At 41.1% G+C, this 16960-nt stretch overlaps 1 protein-coding gene across 2 annotated transcripts in view; it reads left to right on the forward strand.

The window, feature by feature from the left end:
- The window catches only part of ACSL3 (acyl-CoA synthetase long chain family member 3), a 127241-nt gene that overhangs the window by 40564 nt on the left and 69717 nt on the right, over positions 1-16960 (forward strand). For both annotated transcript variants that reach the window (XM_067026982.1, XM_059055238.2), the window contains exon 2: positions 10141-10557. In XM_067026982.1, the coding sequence (XP_066883083.1) occupies positions 10180-10557 (378 nt within the window). In that variant the 5' untranslated portion in view covers positions 10141-10179. The remainder of the gene's footprint in view (positions 1-10140; positions 10558-16960) is intronic.

Consider the following 16960-nt stretch of genomic DNA (forward strand, 5'->3'; position numbering starts at 1 on the left):
GACCTCAGGTGGGCCTTTTGAGCTGCCAGGTGATCCTGCTCTGTCTCCTGCTCCATGCGTTCTCCTGTTTTCCTAGATGACTATTTTATACTTAATTTTTTAAAACTTTTTATTTTATATTGGAGTATAGCTGATTAACAGTTTTGTGATAGTTTCAGGTGCACAGCAAAGCCACTCAGCCATACATATACATGTATCCATTCTCCCCCAAATCTTTCTCCTTAATTTTTTAACACTTTCCTTTTTTCCTCCCTCTCAGCCAGTGATTTTTTTCTTCCTGTTACTCTGATAACATAGAAGTACCCAGAAGAGGATCTTCCACCAGCTCCTGTTAGCGTTTCTACCCACTCACATGCATCTGCCTCCCTGTTCCTGTATAAGGCCAACCTCTTCCACTTGGGTACCATGCTCACCCTCTCCTACCCAAGGATGTGACTCTCTTCTGCACACAGTTGACTCTTGGTATCTGTGGGTTCCGTATCCATGGGTACAGAGAGCTGACTGTACTGTGCCATTTTATGTAGAGGACTGGAGCATCCCACGGGGTCATGGAAACAGTCCTCTGAGGTTTCTGAGGAATGAGTGTAATCCTTTCCTTTCCTCTTTTGGGTCATAGCTATCACTGTGCAGACAAGCTATACTATCTCTTATTTTTATTTATTTTTATTTTTTGGACCGCCATGTGTGGCTTGTGGGATCTTAGTTCCCCGACCAGAGATCGAACCCGGGCCCCGCAGTGAAAGCTCGAAGTCCTAACCACTGGACTGCCAGGGAATTCCTGTTATCTCTTATTTTTGAAACAAAAGGAACTGCTTTGTCCTGTCCTATTACTCATTTCTCTATTCCTCTTCCTAGAGCTCTCTTCTTATTCTTTCTCGAACTCTCTCCAGTTGAGCTTTGATCTTTAACCACAGATCTTTTCAAGGTCAGTAGTGACCTTCCTGTTGTTAAATCCAGTGTCTGATTCCCAGTCCTCATCTTTTTAAAAATTTTTTTTTATTTTTAAAAAAGTGTAGTAAAATATACATAACAAAATGTACCATTGTAATCATCTTTGAATGTATAGTAGGCGTTAAGTATATTCACATTGTTCTGCACCCATCACCATCAGAACTTTCCCATCGTCCCAAACTCTGTACCCATTAAACATAATTTTCCATTCCCCTGCCCCCTCAGCCCCTGGCAACCTACTTTGTCTCTTATGAATTTGCCTATTTTAGGTATCTCATGTAAGTGGAATCAAATATTTGTCTTTTTGTGTCTGCCTTATTTCACTTAGTGTAATGTTTTCAGGGTTCATACATGTAGCATGTCTCAGAACTTCATTCGTTTTTTAAGGTTGAATAATACTCCATTGTGTGGCTGCCACGTTTTGTTTATACATGTACGTGTCATGGATATTTGGGTTGTTTCTGTCTTTTGGCTGTTATGAATAACGCTGCTATGAGCTTTGGTGTGCAGATATCTGTTTGAGTCCATGCTTTCAGTTCTTTGGGAAATATACCCAAAAGTGGAATTGTTGGATCATATGGTAATTCTGTGTTTAATTTTTTTAAGGGACTGCCAATCTGTTTTCAGTAGCAGCTGTACCATTTTACATTCCCACCAGCAGTGAATAAGGGTTGCAGTTTCTCCACCTCCATCTCCCAGCCAATGCTTTTTATTTTCTGTTTTGTTTTTTTCTTTTTTGGTAGTGGCCATCCTAATGGGCGTGAAGTCTCATCTCATTGGAGGCTTGGCTTACATTTGTCTTCGTTGACAACATGTGTAAAGCGGATCAGTCCTCCTTGACTCCACCCTCCTGCTTCTCCTCTGTCAACACCAACCCCTCCTCTCACGGTCTGTTTGCTGGTCCCCCTCGTCCCCGATTCCTCTGAACATTGACACGCCCCAGGATCTGCTGTTTGTACCTCTTCTCACTCCCGAGGCCATCTCAGCCAGTCTCATGCCTGAAATACCGCAAATAGGCTGAGAATTCCCAAAGTTCACCTTTCACAAAACGGAACTGTTCTTTTTCAAAATCTGCTCCTCCTGCAGCCTTTCCCATCTCAGTAAATGACAGCTCAGTATTTTTAAACGTCTCAAGCCAAAAACCTGAGAGTCACTTTTGACCCCTCTTTCTCTCTCACTGTATACAGGGCTGTGCCTTCAAAATAGAGTCAGTTCATTTCTCACTGCCGCCTTCGTCCTCCTCCTGGTCTAAGCCAGTGTCATCTCCCCATCTGATCCCTGGCAGAGCTCCTGCAGCAGCTGCGGTCTCCCGCGTCAGTACTGTTCTCACAGTGACAGGCCCTTCAGGATCCGGCCCCTTTCTCACAGTATCCTCTTCGACCTTGTCTCCTTTCACTGTCCCCCTCTCTCTGGGTTCAGCTAGAGTGTTCTTCTCCCACATATCCGCTCATAACATCTGAGATGCCTTTTCTTACTGCTTTCTAATGCAACAGTCCTCTCCTCCCCCAAATTCATTCCCTTTAACCTGCTTTATTTGTCTCGGTAGCTCCTGTTACCTCTCGATATTTAGTTACTTGTGCGTGGTCTGCTTGCTTCCCATGTTTTGTACAGGACTGTGACTTCATCCTCTGGAAGAGGTCTGGGTATGGAGTCTGTGTTCAATATTTATTTGGCAAATGAATGATTGAATCTTTGTTTATATGTTTAATAAGCATTTGCTTTTCTGTAGACTAGAGTTTGAATGTGGGATTGCAAAGGGTGTGTTTTTTGTGTGTGTGTTTTAAATATTAATACTGTACTGCTGGAATACTTCAGTGCACTCCGGATATATGGTAGTCTTTTACATATTTGTGAAACTATTGGATGCAAATTAGTATGGCTTCATTTTAATCTTTCTTTTTTTTTGGTGGTACGCGGGCCTCTCACTGTTGTGGCCTCTCCCGTTGCGGAGCACAGGCTCCGGACGCGCAGGCGCAGCGGCGCAGGCTCAGCGGCCACGGCTCACGAGCCCAGCCTCTCCTTGGCATGTGGGATCTTCCTGGACCGGGGCACGAACCCGTGTTCTCTGCATTGGCAGGCGGACTCTCAACCACTGCGCCACCAGGGAAGCCCCATTTTAATCTTGATTACAAGTTCAGGAGAATATATTGTCTGTATGTATTAGCCATCTGCATTTCCTCTTTTTTGGCTTCTCTGTACATATTCTTTGCCCAGTTTTCCTTTTTGTTGCTTGAATTTTTTTTTTTTTTTAATTTATGGGAGTTCTTTCTATATTTTGTCATGGCATTTTATTTTTTTCTAAATCTCGTTTTCCTTTTTTTTTTTGTGGTGGTACGCGGGCCTCTCACTGTTGTGGCGTCTCCCTTTGTGGAGCACAGGCTCCGGATGCACAGGCTCAGTGGCCATGGCTCACGGGCCCAGCCGCTGCGCGGCATGTGGGATCTTCCCGGACCGGGGCACGAACCCGTGTCCCCTGCATCGGCAGGCGGATTCTCAACCACTGCGCCACCAGGGAAGCCCCTTGTTTTCCTTTTTTTAATTGAAGTATAGTTGATTTACAGTGTTTCAGGTGAAAAGCATAATGATTCATTCATATATATTCTTTTTCAGATTCTTTTCCATTATAGGTTATTACAAGATATTGAATATAGTTCCTTGTGCAATACAGTAGGTCCTTGTTGTTTATCTGTTTTATACGTATCGATAGTAGTATGTATCTGTTAACCCCAAATTCCTAATTTATCCTCTCCTGCCCTTTCCCCTTTGGTAACCATAGTTTGTTTTCTATGTCTGTGAGTCTATTTTCGTTTAGTAAATAAGTTCATTTGTATCATTTTTTTAGATTCCACATATAAGTGATATATATGATATTTGCTCCTTTTAGATTTTAGATTTTTTGATTTTTATTGTTTTTTGGCGGCGTTTTATCTTCGTTGCTGCACGTGAGCTTGCTCTAGTTGCTGTGAGCAGGGGATGCTCTTTGTTGTGGTGCACGGGCTTCATTGTGGTTGCCTCTCTTGTTGCAGAGTACGGGCTCTAGGCGCTTGGGCTTCAGTAGTTGCAGCACGTGGGCTCAGTAGTTGTGGCGCACGGGCTTAGTTGCTCCTCGGCCTGTGGGATCTTCCCAGACTAGGGATCGAACCCATGTCCCCTGCATTGGCAGGCGGATTCTTAACCACTGCGCCACCGGGGAAGTCTCTGATTTTTTAAATTGTGTTTCACTGTAAAGAAGTGTTAAATTTTTAAAATTTATGTGGAATTAATCTGTAAGAATTGATGAGAAAATTTTGAAAACTATGGCTAGTGAGGGTCTTACCAGCTATTTAAAGCAGTAGTTCTCAAATATAAGTGCACCTTAAAATCACATGGTTGCTGTTTAAAACTGAGTCTGCTGGTAGTTTTCAGCTTATAGGTATTGGGAAGGAAAGGAAGGGAAAGGTATGTCTGAGGAATCTTTATTTAAAATATACTCTAAGGTAATTCTGATCTGATTGGTCCATGGATCACAGTTGAAGAAGCATTGTTGTAGATCTATCTTTGGTGTAGTGTGGTATTAGCAAAGCAGTAGACAGGTGGATCCAAGAAACAGAACAGCGTTCAGAAGCGAATCCAAGTGTGAGTGATAACTTATTATGGAAGATGACATTCTGGTTAATTGAGAAAAGGATGGTTTATTTCATAAATGGTTCAGACAGTTCACCTGAAAGGAAAAGTTAGCTTTTTCCCTTACACAATGGAGAAAAATAAATTCCATGTTGATTAAAGATCAAAATATAAAGATTTTGCAAATACTAGAAAAAAAATAAAGGATGCCATTAGTTTAACCCTGGGGTTGGATGAGGCCTTCTTAAACTAAATTGGAAACCTAGAAGCTGTGAAGGAAAAGATTAATAGATTTAATGGTTCAAGTTTACTTTCTGAAAGGTGATACTCATATTCTAAGATGTGGCAACATAATAAAGTAGCTGTGACTGGTTTCCTAGTGTGGATGAAGAATGTTGCCTGCCATATCAGTAAACAAAGGATGTTGTGGCCGTCAAGCCATGAGCCCATTCAGGATAGACAAAAACAGAATACTGGCCCTACACAGTTAAGGTGCATATCAAAGGAATGATTTCAGTGAGCCCAGACTCTTGCATCTTCCTATACATAGAAAAGCACTAAATTCATTAACTTGATTTTTTTTCTTTAATTAGCAGAAATCTTTTGATATTCAACTACCTGGTTTGTTTTTGCAGAACTCCTATATGTCCTGGCTCCTTCCTTACCTCTTTGGAACAGTCTTTCAGAGCTATCTGAGAGCCTGTCTCCTGGGCTTAAGTCCTCAGTATGTCTGTGGAATAAAACATAAACACTCAACTTTCTGGATGTGCGTTTTTTTCAGTTGACACTAGTCTACATTTTCTGTAGCCATTGAGCAGATAAGATGCAATTGACCAAAGTTTTGTTACTTTACCTAGTTTATCTAAAACATTTTAGAAAAGTTAAATGTCTTAATTGCATGTGACTGGTACATCAGGGCTACGCTTGACACCATTGGCTCTCCCCTCCCTTGCCTCTCCCCTCCCTTGACTTTCATGACGCTGCCCTTTCCAAGTTCTCCTACTTTATTGGCCTTTTCCGTGGGATTTTCCTCCTCTCAGTCTTGGCATTAGTTTCCCTCCAAAGTTTTCTGTCCTTGAACTTACCTTGGGGGTTTCCTGTGTGTTCTTTTTGGGCAACTGTGACCCCTCTTAACTTCCACAATTTTGTGTATTTGGATGACTCACCGACATCTTAAACCCATTATTTTCAAGACTTGTATTCATCTCCTTTCCACCAATCATCCAGCCACTGACCAACCTCTTCACTGTTTGTACTTCTGTCTCAGTTGAAGGCACCCCAGTTGTTTTCCCTCCTTTCACTGCCTCACTCTAATTTGCAACTTATTCTGTTCACGATTCAGATACAGTACCACCCTCACTATGTTAAGCAGAAAGATTTCAGTTGTTGGAAAGGCTGGAGGAACAGCTGCTACCCTTGCCACCCTCTGGGCAGTTAGGAGCCAGGAATCCTAGCTGCTCGCTCCTTGTCACACCCACCATAGCTTGTGACCTAGGAGTAAATGATTACTTGTTATCTCTTATGTAATTTCCTTCCCTCCAGTTTCTGCTGCCTTCAGGTTATCCTCTGCATAAAGTTATTATCTAATACTGTGTGTTTATGTACATTGGAATGCAAACTACGTTTCTTCCTCAGCATCACAGGCCACAACAATTTGACCTTTAAAATTTGGGGCCTTTAATACCCTGCCCTCATCTCTCATTTCCTCATCCATACCCTGCTCTACTGGGTGGCTGATTATTTCCTGAACACCTGCTGATTTTGGTGCTTGTTCAAGCTGTGTGGTATCATCTATTGAAAATCTCCATTCCTCTGCCCTCCCTATCCCCAGACGTTTAAGATCATAATAAATTGCTGTTTGGTTCAAGAGGATGTCTCAGAAAAAGCCAGAACTAGCCTCTACCTTTTACTGTACTCTTCTTGAAACACTTTATACTCAGTGATTAGTACTTATTAAAGTTTCATAGTTTTAGTTTCATAGTTTTATTATATTTAGGCCTGTGGTCCATTTTAAGTTAATTTTTTGTATGGTATAAGAAAGGGATTCATCTTTGTTGTTTTATATGTAGATGTCCAGATGTTCCAGCACCATTTGTTGAAAAGACTGTTCTTTCCCTATTGAGTTTTTTTTGCCATCTTGTTGAAAATCAGTTGTCCATAATAGAAAAGTTTATTTCTGGACTCTTAATTTTATTCTGTTAATCTATATATATGTACTTTTTCTAGTACCACACTGTCTTAGTATTGCTTTGTGTTAAGCTTTGAAATTGAGATGTGTGAGCACTTCAACTTTGTTCTTTTTCAAAAGTTTTGCCTGTTCTGGCTACTTTGAATTTCCATGTGAATTTTAGGATCAGCTTACAAAATTCTCTATAAAAGTCAGCAGAGATTTTGATAAGCATCATGTTGAATCTGTACATCAGTTTGGGGAATGTTGCTATTTTAACAATATTAAGTTTTAAAATCCATAAACAGGATGTTTTCTATTTAGGTCTTTAATATCTTTAAACAATGTTTTGTGGTTTTCATAGTACATAGTTTGCACTTCTTGTTATATCTAATCCTAAGAATTTTTGAAAGTGTTATAAATATAATTGTTTTCTTCATTTTCCCATTATTCATTGCTAGTTTATAGAAATAAAATTTATTTTTGTATATTAATCTTATATCCTGCAACCTTTGCTGAACTCTTTGTTCCATTAGTTTTTCAGTGGGTTCCCTTGGATTTTCTATATTACAGTCATTTCATCTGTGGATAGAGATAGTTTTTTAAATCACAGTTACTTTTAAATTAAAAATACAAACATGAAGAATTAAATTTCAGAGTACTTAGTGAGATAACATCATTCTCCTGGGTTATTAAGGTACATCTATTTATTATTATTATTATTATTATTATTATTTTTTTTTGCAGTACATGGGCCTCTTACTGTTGTGGCCTCTCCCGTTGCGGAGCACAGGCTCCCATTGCGAAGGCCCAGCGGCCATGGCTCACGGGCCCAGCCGCTCCACGGTACGTGGGATCCTCTCGGACCAGGGCACGAACTCGTGTCCCCTGCATCGGCAGGCGGACCCCCAACCACTGCGCCACCAGGGAAGCCCCAAGGTGCATCTATTCTTTGCAGTTCTTATGTCCTGAAAGTATTAGGGACATTGTTTTCGTTGTGCCACTTTTCTGTACAGAAACCTTCAGTGGCTCCCCATGCCCTTTCTGGCAGAAATCTAGATTCTTTGGACTCATTCTTCAGGGTACTACACAATATGTTGTCGGAGAAAAGAGCTTGGAATGGTGAACAGTGCCCAGGGCTGGCTTCTCACCAGCTGTGCGTGAGCAAATTCGGAGGTGTCCCTTTTCTTGTAAAGTTGCAGAGTTTGACTTTTAAGTTTTAAAGAATGGTTTCCTTTAGTTCTCTGAACATATTTATAATCGCTGCTTTGATGCGTTGTCTGCTAAGTCTGACATTTGGGTCCTCTCAAGGAGGATTTCTGTTGCCTGCTTTTCTCCCTGTGTGTGGGTCATACTTTCCTGTTTGTTTGCATGCCTCATAATTTTTTGTTGTAGACTGGACATTTTAGATACTTCTGTAGCAGTTCTGAATAATTCCTCCTTCCTCTTTTCCACACTTTTCTTGTTGTGTTGTTTGCTTGCTTGTTTGCTGAGTTGGCTGACCGGTTTTGGTGAAGTTTACTTTTTCTGCAGTGTGCATCCTCTGATGGGGCTCCTTCTAGGGCACAGCCTTGGGAACACACACAGTTACTTTGAAGTACCTTCTTCAGGGGGTGACAGCACGGTTCTTGTGGGGCTCCCTTTAACGGTCTGCCTCCCTGATCTGCCCCTTGGCACCACACCCAGCGAATATGCTCCACTGATAGCTAGTCGATTGCTTTATTGTTTTGCACAGTGCCCTGGGCTGTAAGTTGCCCCACAGGGTGATCCAGTTAAATTAGATGGTCTTCGTAGGGGTTGTGTTTGAGGCCCGTCTTTGAGCTGCGCTGACTCTAGGAGGACTCTTCCTAGCTGTCTCTTTCTGTGATTCCATTGAACTTCTCTGGATCTGTTCTTTTGCTTGTTCCTGTTGTGGAACTACCAGCCTCATCTGAGTTGCTCACCACTGAAGTCTCCATTGTTTTCCATAGTGCCATTAGGCTTGAACTTCTCTGTTCTCTGTTCCAACTAAGGTCCTCCTCTAAGGGATTGCTGAGTGGTTCTGTGTTCTTACAGCCTGCTTCTCTGGCCTGGGGAGAACCTCTGTGCCATTGCTCCAGAGCCAGGGGCAGGGGCAGGGGCAGCAGCTTGTCCTCTGCTCTGTGAGTGGGGTCCTGGGCTTGGCTGTAGCCACTGGTCTCTGGAGCTTCTCTCCTTGCATCCACCTTACGAATCACGGTGCCCAGTCGTCTTCGTTTGCTGCATCTGCAGTAGAGCTTCTGCCCTGCGTGGAGACTGGGTGATAGAAGGGATTCCTCAGATCTCTCAGCCACACTTTCCTAGAATAGAATTTCTACAACATGGAGATGAAGAATCCCAGAAATCATAATCCTGGATTTAGAGCTGCGTGGAATAATCAGTTAGTACCTTCAGTTTTGTTTCTTCAAAAATGATATGATCACCTACCTACCGAACAAAGGCTGTGTCCTCTGCCTTGTGTTCTTCTTCCCCACTCTCCCTCTTCCTTTAAGTCTCAGCTGAAATATCACTGGCCAGGGAGGCTCTCGTGGACCACCAACATACTAGAGCACCTCTTTAGCCTTGCCTGGTCACCCAGTATTTCCCTACTGGGTTCATTTTTCCCTCTTAGGGTTTCTCATCATCTGGTGATGTTTGTCTACCTCTCCCAAGGAATATATAGGTTCCATGGGAGGAGAGACTTAGATTGTTTCCTTCACTGTTAAAGTCCCTGTACTTAGAACACTGTCTGACACACACACCCTCTACTTAGAACACAATCTACACATGAGTAGATTCTCAATAAATCTGATATAGGCAACATATAAAATGTCCAAAGTCTGTTGTCTACTTGCTTCTCAATTTAACCTGCCTAAATTGAAAATTATCTAGAATCACTGTGGGAAGTGAATTTCATATTGTTTGCTAACTCCAATTGCTTGTTGCTGCCTAGAATGGGAGAAGGGGGCTTCCCTGGGAAAGAAAGCAGTGATGATTCAGCAGTGGCTGCAGGGGTCGAGAGAGAGGAGAATGTGGCATATGTGCTAAGTGCTTGCCATCTCTAATGTAATGAGACACTGAAGAACGGGAAATGGGTGCATTGTTGGTCTCCATTCTCTTGTAGGTCTTCTGGCCTGCTTCCTCTTCACCACTGGGAAGTATTTGTGTTGGGGTTAGGTTGGAAAAGCCACCTGTTTACAGAATGATGTGGAAACTTTTCTGTAGAAATCCCATTGTTAATAGATATGGCATAAATGTGTATCCTATAAATATCAGGAGTGGACAGGACATTGCGGGCGGCCAGTATACTAGCTGCTGCTTACTGGAAAAAAAATAGTGTGCTTATCTGATATGAAGACTTTTTCTTTAAAGTTACTTACGACTGATTTTTTGACTAATACCTTTCTTTCTTTAACTTCTAGATTCTTATGGAAATCTGTTAATTCTACTTTTTGAGCACTATGAATAACCACGTGTCTTCAAAGCCATCTACTATGAAGCTAAAACATACCATCAACCCCATTCTTTTATATTTCATACACTTTATAATATCACTTTATACTATTTTAACATACATTCCATATTATTTTTTGTCTGAGTCAAGACAACAAAAATCAAACCAAATTAAAGCAAAGCCTGTAAATTCAAAACCTGAGTCTGCATACAGATCTGTTAACTGCTTGGATGGTTTGGCCTCAGTATTATACCCTGGATGTGATACACTAGATAAAGTTTTTATGCACGCAAAAAACAAATTCAAGGACAAAAGACTCTTGGGAACACGTGAAATTTTAAATGAGGAAGATGAAGTGCAACCAAATGGAAAAATTTTTAAAAAGGTAATGTGGTTTTTTATTGCCTTTGAATTCGCTCTGAATGAAATGTACGCTTAGAAATGGTGGCAGGGGACAAGCACGGCCTGCTTCTATTGGAATTTGCTCATGTGGCAGGAGAAGTGGGGTAGAAGGGGACTAGACTGCGCTTTTTTCTCCTTCTGTACCCCTGGCATGGATTTATTCCGAATTTTCACGAAGACCTTCAGATCACTCACTGGTGTGGGGCACTTCTGAGCCTGAATGGCTACCAGGACTTTGAATAGAATGTCTAGGGCGGTTTGGGGTTTGGAACTATATTCCCTGGTAGTTCCAGAAGCACCTGTGAACTTGAGATTGCTCTGGGTTTTGGGGTGTGACCTGCTTTTTCTGATTATAATGTCGCTTCCATTGGATACTTAATGATTTGGTATTTTGGTTTGTGGCAAGTGCTTTGGTTTTCTAAGAATTTCTTTTCACAGATATAGAACTTGCCATTATTGATTTGAAACAGAGGATAAGACCTCCTTGGAGGCAGTGTAACAGTGGATAAGAGCCTGGACTCCAGATACAGACTATGGGTTCGAATCTCGGCTTTGCCACTTACTAGCTGTGTGTGACTTCCAAAAAGCTACATAACAAATTTGCCTCAGTTTCTTTAACATGGAGGATAATGATCATTGCTGATATTCATTAGCATTTCTTATGAGCCAGGCTGTTTTAAGAGCTTCACACATATCAACTTACGTAAGACTTAAAATAGCCCTACGGGTCAGTGTGATCGGGATATCCCTCCTTTACAGGTGATGGCACTGAGGCCCGGATAGGTTAGGTAACTGACCCAAGGGCATTACAGCTAGCAGGTGGTGAAGCTGGGACCAGAGCCCAGGGTGTCTAGCTCCATACTCCTTAAACTAACCCCAGCTCAGAGTTGTTGAGAGGATTAATAGATAGGGAAAGGGAGTGAGAGAGAGAGAGAGTGTATGTGTTTGTGTGTGTACGTTCTACAAGTATGTGTGTGGAACAGTTTGTGGTATCTAGTGTAAATGTTCTAGCTTTTATTATCATCTTGGGAATTCACTGGGCAAAATGGATGAATGAATCTAAAGACTTATATCATGGAGTAGTGCAGCCCATGAGGGGTAATAAGTATAGAAATGTCATGAAAATGCTGTTTATGAACTTGGGTATGTGAGTTTCTTAGCAACGGTTTTTGAAGCTCTGATAGGTGAAAATTGAAGATAAAGTTTTTTTAGAGGCAGTAAGATGATCTGTAGTTAGTTGATAATTTGGTTAGGTTATAGGTTTAATAAATACCTGTGTAGGCAAAGTTGTTTTTCCCTTACCCTCTTTTTCCAACTACATCTGACTCCAGCTGTCTTTTTTCTGTTAATCATGAAGGAACTCTCAGATCTTGGAGGAGAGTCCAAATAAGCACAGCTGTGGAATGAAATGCTCAGATTTCCTCCTGTTACTGTAGAATGTGGGGAGGGGAGTGAGAACGATGTTGTTTAACTTAATGGTCCATTACTTTTGCCACTTACCACACAAATTCCAGTCATCATCTTCTAAACGTAAAGGAGATAGCATGCAAGTTAATATCAGTAACGCCTAGAAATTTAAAAACATTATTTTAACTCTAGACAACAGAATCTGTATGTGTTCCTAACCTTCAAGTGGAGGGATGTTTTATCTTGTTGTGCCTGGAACCATCCTGACTTACACTTGTTGTTCTGGCATTAATAGTGCCCCCTGCAGTCGCCAGAGTGATTTGGATAAATCCTGTGGTCACTCTACTTTTAAGGCATTTTCCCTGTTTCTTCTGGTGACTTAGTTTTGCCTCACCTAAATGATTTTTTTTTTGCTACATTAAGATCTAGCTGGGGTTAGTTAATAGCACATTTCAAGAAATTGAAGTCATGTAGTTAATTAAGCATGTTTGATTACTCTTCTCTAGCCTATAGGTTATAATTTGCAAAACACTTTATCATAATGGTATCTGATTTTTGTCATGTTTAGTTGCTACTTTTTATGGTGTACCATCCTTGATTCTGTCTTTCGAGATCTGGTAGTTATAAAAGGTGCTGAAAACACTACAATTTTTAAGTGCTAAAGTTTTCCACTCCTCTGCCTTCTTTTCTGTGCTTTTTGTATCTAAAATAAACATTCATTTTTGTCCTTTGACAATTCCTACTGCTATTTGAATTCAAAGATTGGGTTCTCTTATTTTTAATGTAAGCATATATAACAGAAATCCTGTTTTAGCAGGAAGCTGATTTTTTTTCTCTAGTATCCTGCACACACTACAGGATAGTGTGTGGTATTTTATGGAGCTAGCACTTTCAGTCATCCAGTACTCATATCAGTAGACTGGTTCCCAAGTATATATAAAAAGGAGAAAAATATGGTGAATATGAAATGCTTTCGTAATTCAGGTGTCAGTATAATTAGGACAAAATAAAATCCTAGAGCTATCATAGTTGTTCCTTAAATGTGGCCAGATAATGCAGTGGACACAAGCAAAGTTCTTCTTTTTTTAAAAAATTAATTAATTAGGTTGTGCTGGGTCTTAGTTGCGGCACATGGGCTCCGTAGCTCTGGCTCACTGGCTCCTTAGTTGTGGCATGTGAACTGACCAGGGATCAAACCTGGGTCCCCTGCATTGGGAGCACAGAGTCTTAACCACTGCACGACCAGGGAAGTCCCGACACAAGCAAAGTTCTTATGCTCCTTGCATGCATGGTGTGTGTGTGCGTGTGTGTGTGTGCGTGTGTGTGTGTGTGTGTGAATGAGAGAGAGAGAATGTGAATGAATAATGTGGCTCTTTCCTCCCTGTCTTGACTGTGGTGCCTTTGTATTCATTGTTTATTCAACAAAGAAATATTTGAACTCTAGTAGAAAAGTTAGAAGGTGAGAGAAACCATTTTCAGTTAGCACCCTTTTCTGTCTATACTACATCACTGTCAGAGGGTGTGCCTACCATTGACATTTGCCATTAACTTCGCATTTGTGATTCATCAAACTTTTTTCAGAAGTCTTTAATATAAACTCTGATGTAGAAAACATTTTTTCTTGTTTGAAATTAGACTCATTGGGAAAGTAGGTTTTGTGTATCATAAACAAAGCAAATATTTTCTGTTAGCCTTACTTGAGAAGGTGTGCTATACCACTCGTTGGCTAAGACTTCAGTTTCTGTTGGTCTGCATTGCAACTGTAGCAGTGTTCTGTAGACTGGATGGGGGTATCTCCACTGTGGTTTCTTATTTATCACCCATTGTATTGCAGCAGCAGCTGCTGCTATGGAAGGATAGTGAAAAGGGGACCTTTCACAACCTCCCCTTAGATGTAGAAGTGGAGTTGCTTAGGCAGCGTGGCCTCTGCTCAGAGAGCTTACTAAGAGTGGAACACGAACGTAATCTTGATGGAGTGTATCTTCATTTAATAGTTGCCATATTTGAAGATAATCTTATATTGGAAAATAAAGCCAGTGATTAGCAATATCTAAAAGTTTTCTCCCTGTTTTGGGGGACTGAGCTTTGGGGATTAACCCTGGAGTGTATCTGGCATGGTTGACATGAAGATGCTCAAAGCTTTATTTCAAATGAATGGACTCTGAAGCTTTGTTTCCGTCTTATCCTAAAAGTCTGTTTTGAGCTTCCAAGGGGAGGTAAGTGAAGATGTGATGGTTCCACTGTAATTATGCCCAGGATAGCGCGGCCGTCAGCTTCACCAAGACAAGTTTCCCGAGGGGCACAAACAGAAGAACAAATGGCGAAGAAACAGAGGAGGCTGTGTTCCTGAGGCTTGGCCAGCTTTTCCAGGGCTATATCGTGCTGTCATTTGAAGTCTCACATGGTTTTATAAAACTGTGGCAGACGGGCTTCCCTGGTGGCGCAGTGGTTGAGAATCCGCCTGCCGATGCAGGAAACACGGGTTCGTGCCCTGGTCCGGGAAGATCCCACATGCCGCGGAGCGGCTGGGCCCGTGAGCCATGGCCGCTGAGCCTGCGTGTCCGGAGCCTGTGCTCCGCAACGGGAGAGGCCACAACAGTGAGAGGCCCACATACCGCAAAAAAAAAAAAAAAAAAAAAAAAAAAACTGTGGCAGAGTGAAGCGTGTGCAACGTGTGTCAGTAGCTCCTGGTCCCAGCCTTCCCCCCAGCAAGTGCTTGTACTGATGTCTTTTGAAATGAACTAACAATGAAATGATCAGTTTCCAGAACGTTTTGAAAATACATGTACCTGAAATAGAGCAGAGTTGCAAAGAATAAAAATAACTTTGCAGTGAAACAGAAGACACAAGACCAGCTCAAACACTTAGTGATCTAACTTCTGGAGATACTTTACATTTTTTTCTTACATATTTTACACACCTTAGAGAGAAGAAACTAGAAGGGATTATGCAGTCATAGTGCTTTAGAAAGAGAAGTTTCGCTATGACTGACATTCCTTCTAAATTGATGCAAAGAGATACTAGAAATACTCATTTCTGTTCCTAGGAGTTGACTTAGCTTTCTTTTCCTCTTCCTCATTGCCTACTTTTGTGTTATTTCTTTCTTGAGTCATGTTTTTATCCTATTTACATATGTGTATGACATTTATTTTTTGACTTATTAGGATATTTACATAATTTATATAAAAAATAATGACCCATCTCTTGGCCAGAATTTGTGGTTGATTATTATATTAATACTCTTCCCAGCCAGAATGCTTGGTTTTCCTTTCCATACTTGCTCCTCTCCCTGTCATCCCCCTGTTTGTTAAAGGCACCGCTGTGTACCAGATGGCTCAAGTCAAAAACCAGGAGTCTGATTTTTAAAAATTTCCCCCTAAAGTTCCCTCCAACCCTCTCGCTTTAAAAAAAAAAAAAAAAAAAATCAGGTCTTCTGCTTTCACTATTGCCTCTACTATAATCCATTCAAACACAGCAGTTGAAATGATATTTTACAGCTGTTAATCAGGCCGCCTTACTCACTTGCCCAGCAACATCTCAACTCCTTTCTATAGTGCAGTTGGAGTGTTGTGATTTAGTACTTAGATTCTGGAAAGAATCTGCCTGGGTTCATATCCTAGTCTGTCACTTAATAGCTGTGGGATTTGAGCAAGTTATGTTTATTCTGTCTACGCCTCAGTATTCTCATCTGTAAAATAGGGATAATAATAGTAATTATCTTAGAGTTATTGTGAGAGTTACTTACAGCATACCTAGCACGTAGTAAACACTAGTAAAGGTTAGCTGCCCTTGTCCTCATCATGGTTATTACCAACTGTCCAGATCTCTTGAATATTTTTACTCTCTCTGGCTCCCTTACAATAATTTGTTTGTGAAGATCTTCATTTGCAGAGGGAAAGGTTAAATGAAGCCAGATGTACTTTGTCGGACGGTAGGAAGGTATGTACTTTTGAGATATCTCTGTTCTGAATGGTTAAAGTAAAAGTTTTAATGCTGATAGAGGTTAAACTCAGCTACCTGAAGACTTAACCTTTATAGAATATCTCATTCTTCAGCGCCCTGACTGGTTAAGTATTGTGTGATTTTGTTTTATAGAATGTTCTGTATCTTATCTCCATTTTATTTTTATAGTTTTCTTTTGACTTAAGAGGCCTTCCTCATCAGCATCATCAAGGTATATAATTTCATAGGTTCCTGAACAAAGGTAAATTATTAAGTTCCTGGGTCCCAGGCAGTGATAGTCTGAGTGACAACATTGATATTTACATATGTGTATGTCACACCTGTCACAGTGACAATACAGGCAATTAAATGTGAGAGAGGAAGGTGACTGTAGGGTTCATTTAGCCCCCAACTAGATTTACAAATGAGGAAACCGCTCAGACTCCCCAGTGGTCGTTCACGTAGCCACACTAGGCATGCGTTTTCCTGACTCTTAAGACAGTCAAACATACTTATGTCTCATGGGTCACAGGTAAGAATATTTAAGAGGTGGTGGCAAAGGATGTATGCGATTGAATGGTGATGAGAACAAAAGAAGCCAGGGGAGTTAAATGATCAGGTGGATATGGACCTTTTAAAAAAAAAAAGCCATCTTTTAAACAAATGAGGCTGCTGGAGGAGAGGTTGAAGACTCAGAGGCCCAGAGTGAATTGAAGTTGTTTCGTTACACCGGTCCGTTCCATTACATTTAGTGAATAATCGCTGAGTGCCTACTATATGCTAGTACTGTCCTAGGCACTAGGAGACGATAATGAACAAGACACACAGATTACTCTTTTCTGGATCTTGTATTTGTATGGGAGGAAGAGAGACAATAAATAATAAGGTAACAGATTTATTAACTATCCTGAAGAAAGAAAGCTGATTGGAGAACAGTGATAGTCTCTCTGAGTAAGTGACGGCTAAGTGGAGGCCTGAAGGACACGGAGGGGCCAGCTTTGTGAAGATACGGGTAACGAGCCTTCTTTGCAGTGGGG

Source organism: Kogia breviceps, chromosome 2 (assembly GCF_026419965.1).
Source record: "Kogia breviceps isolate mKogBre1 chromosome 2, mKogBre1 haplotype 1, whole genome shotgun sequence".
Classification (NCBI taxonomy): Eukaryota; Metazoa; Chordata; class Mammalia; order Artiodactyla; family Physeteridae; genus Kogia; species Kogia breviceps.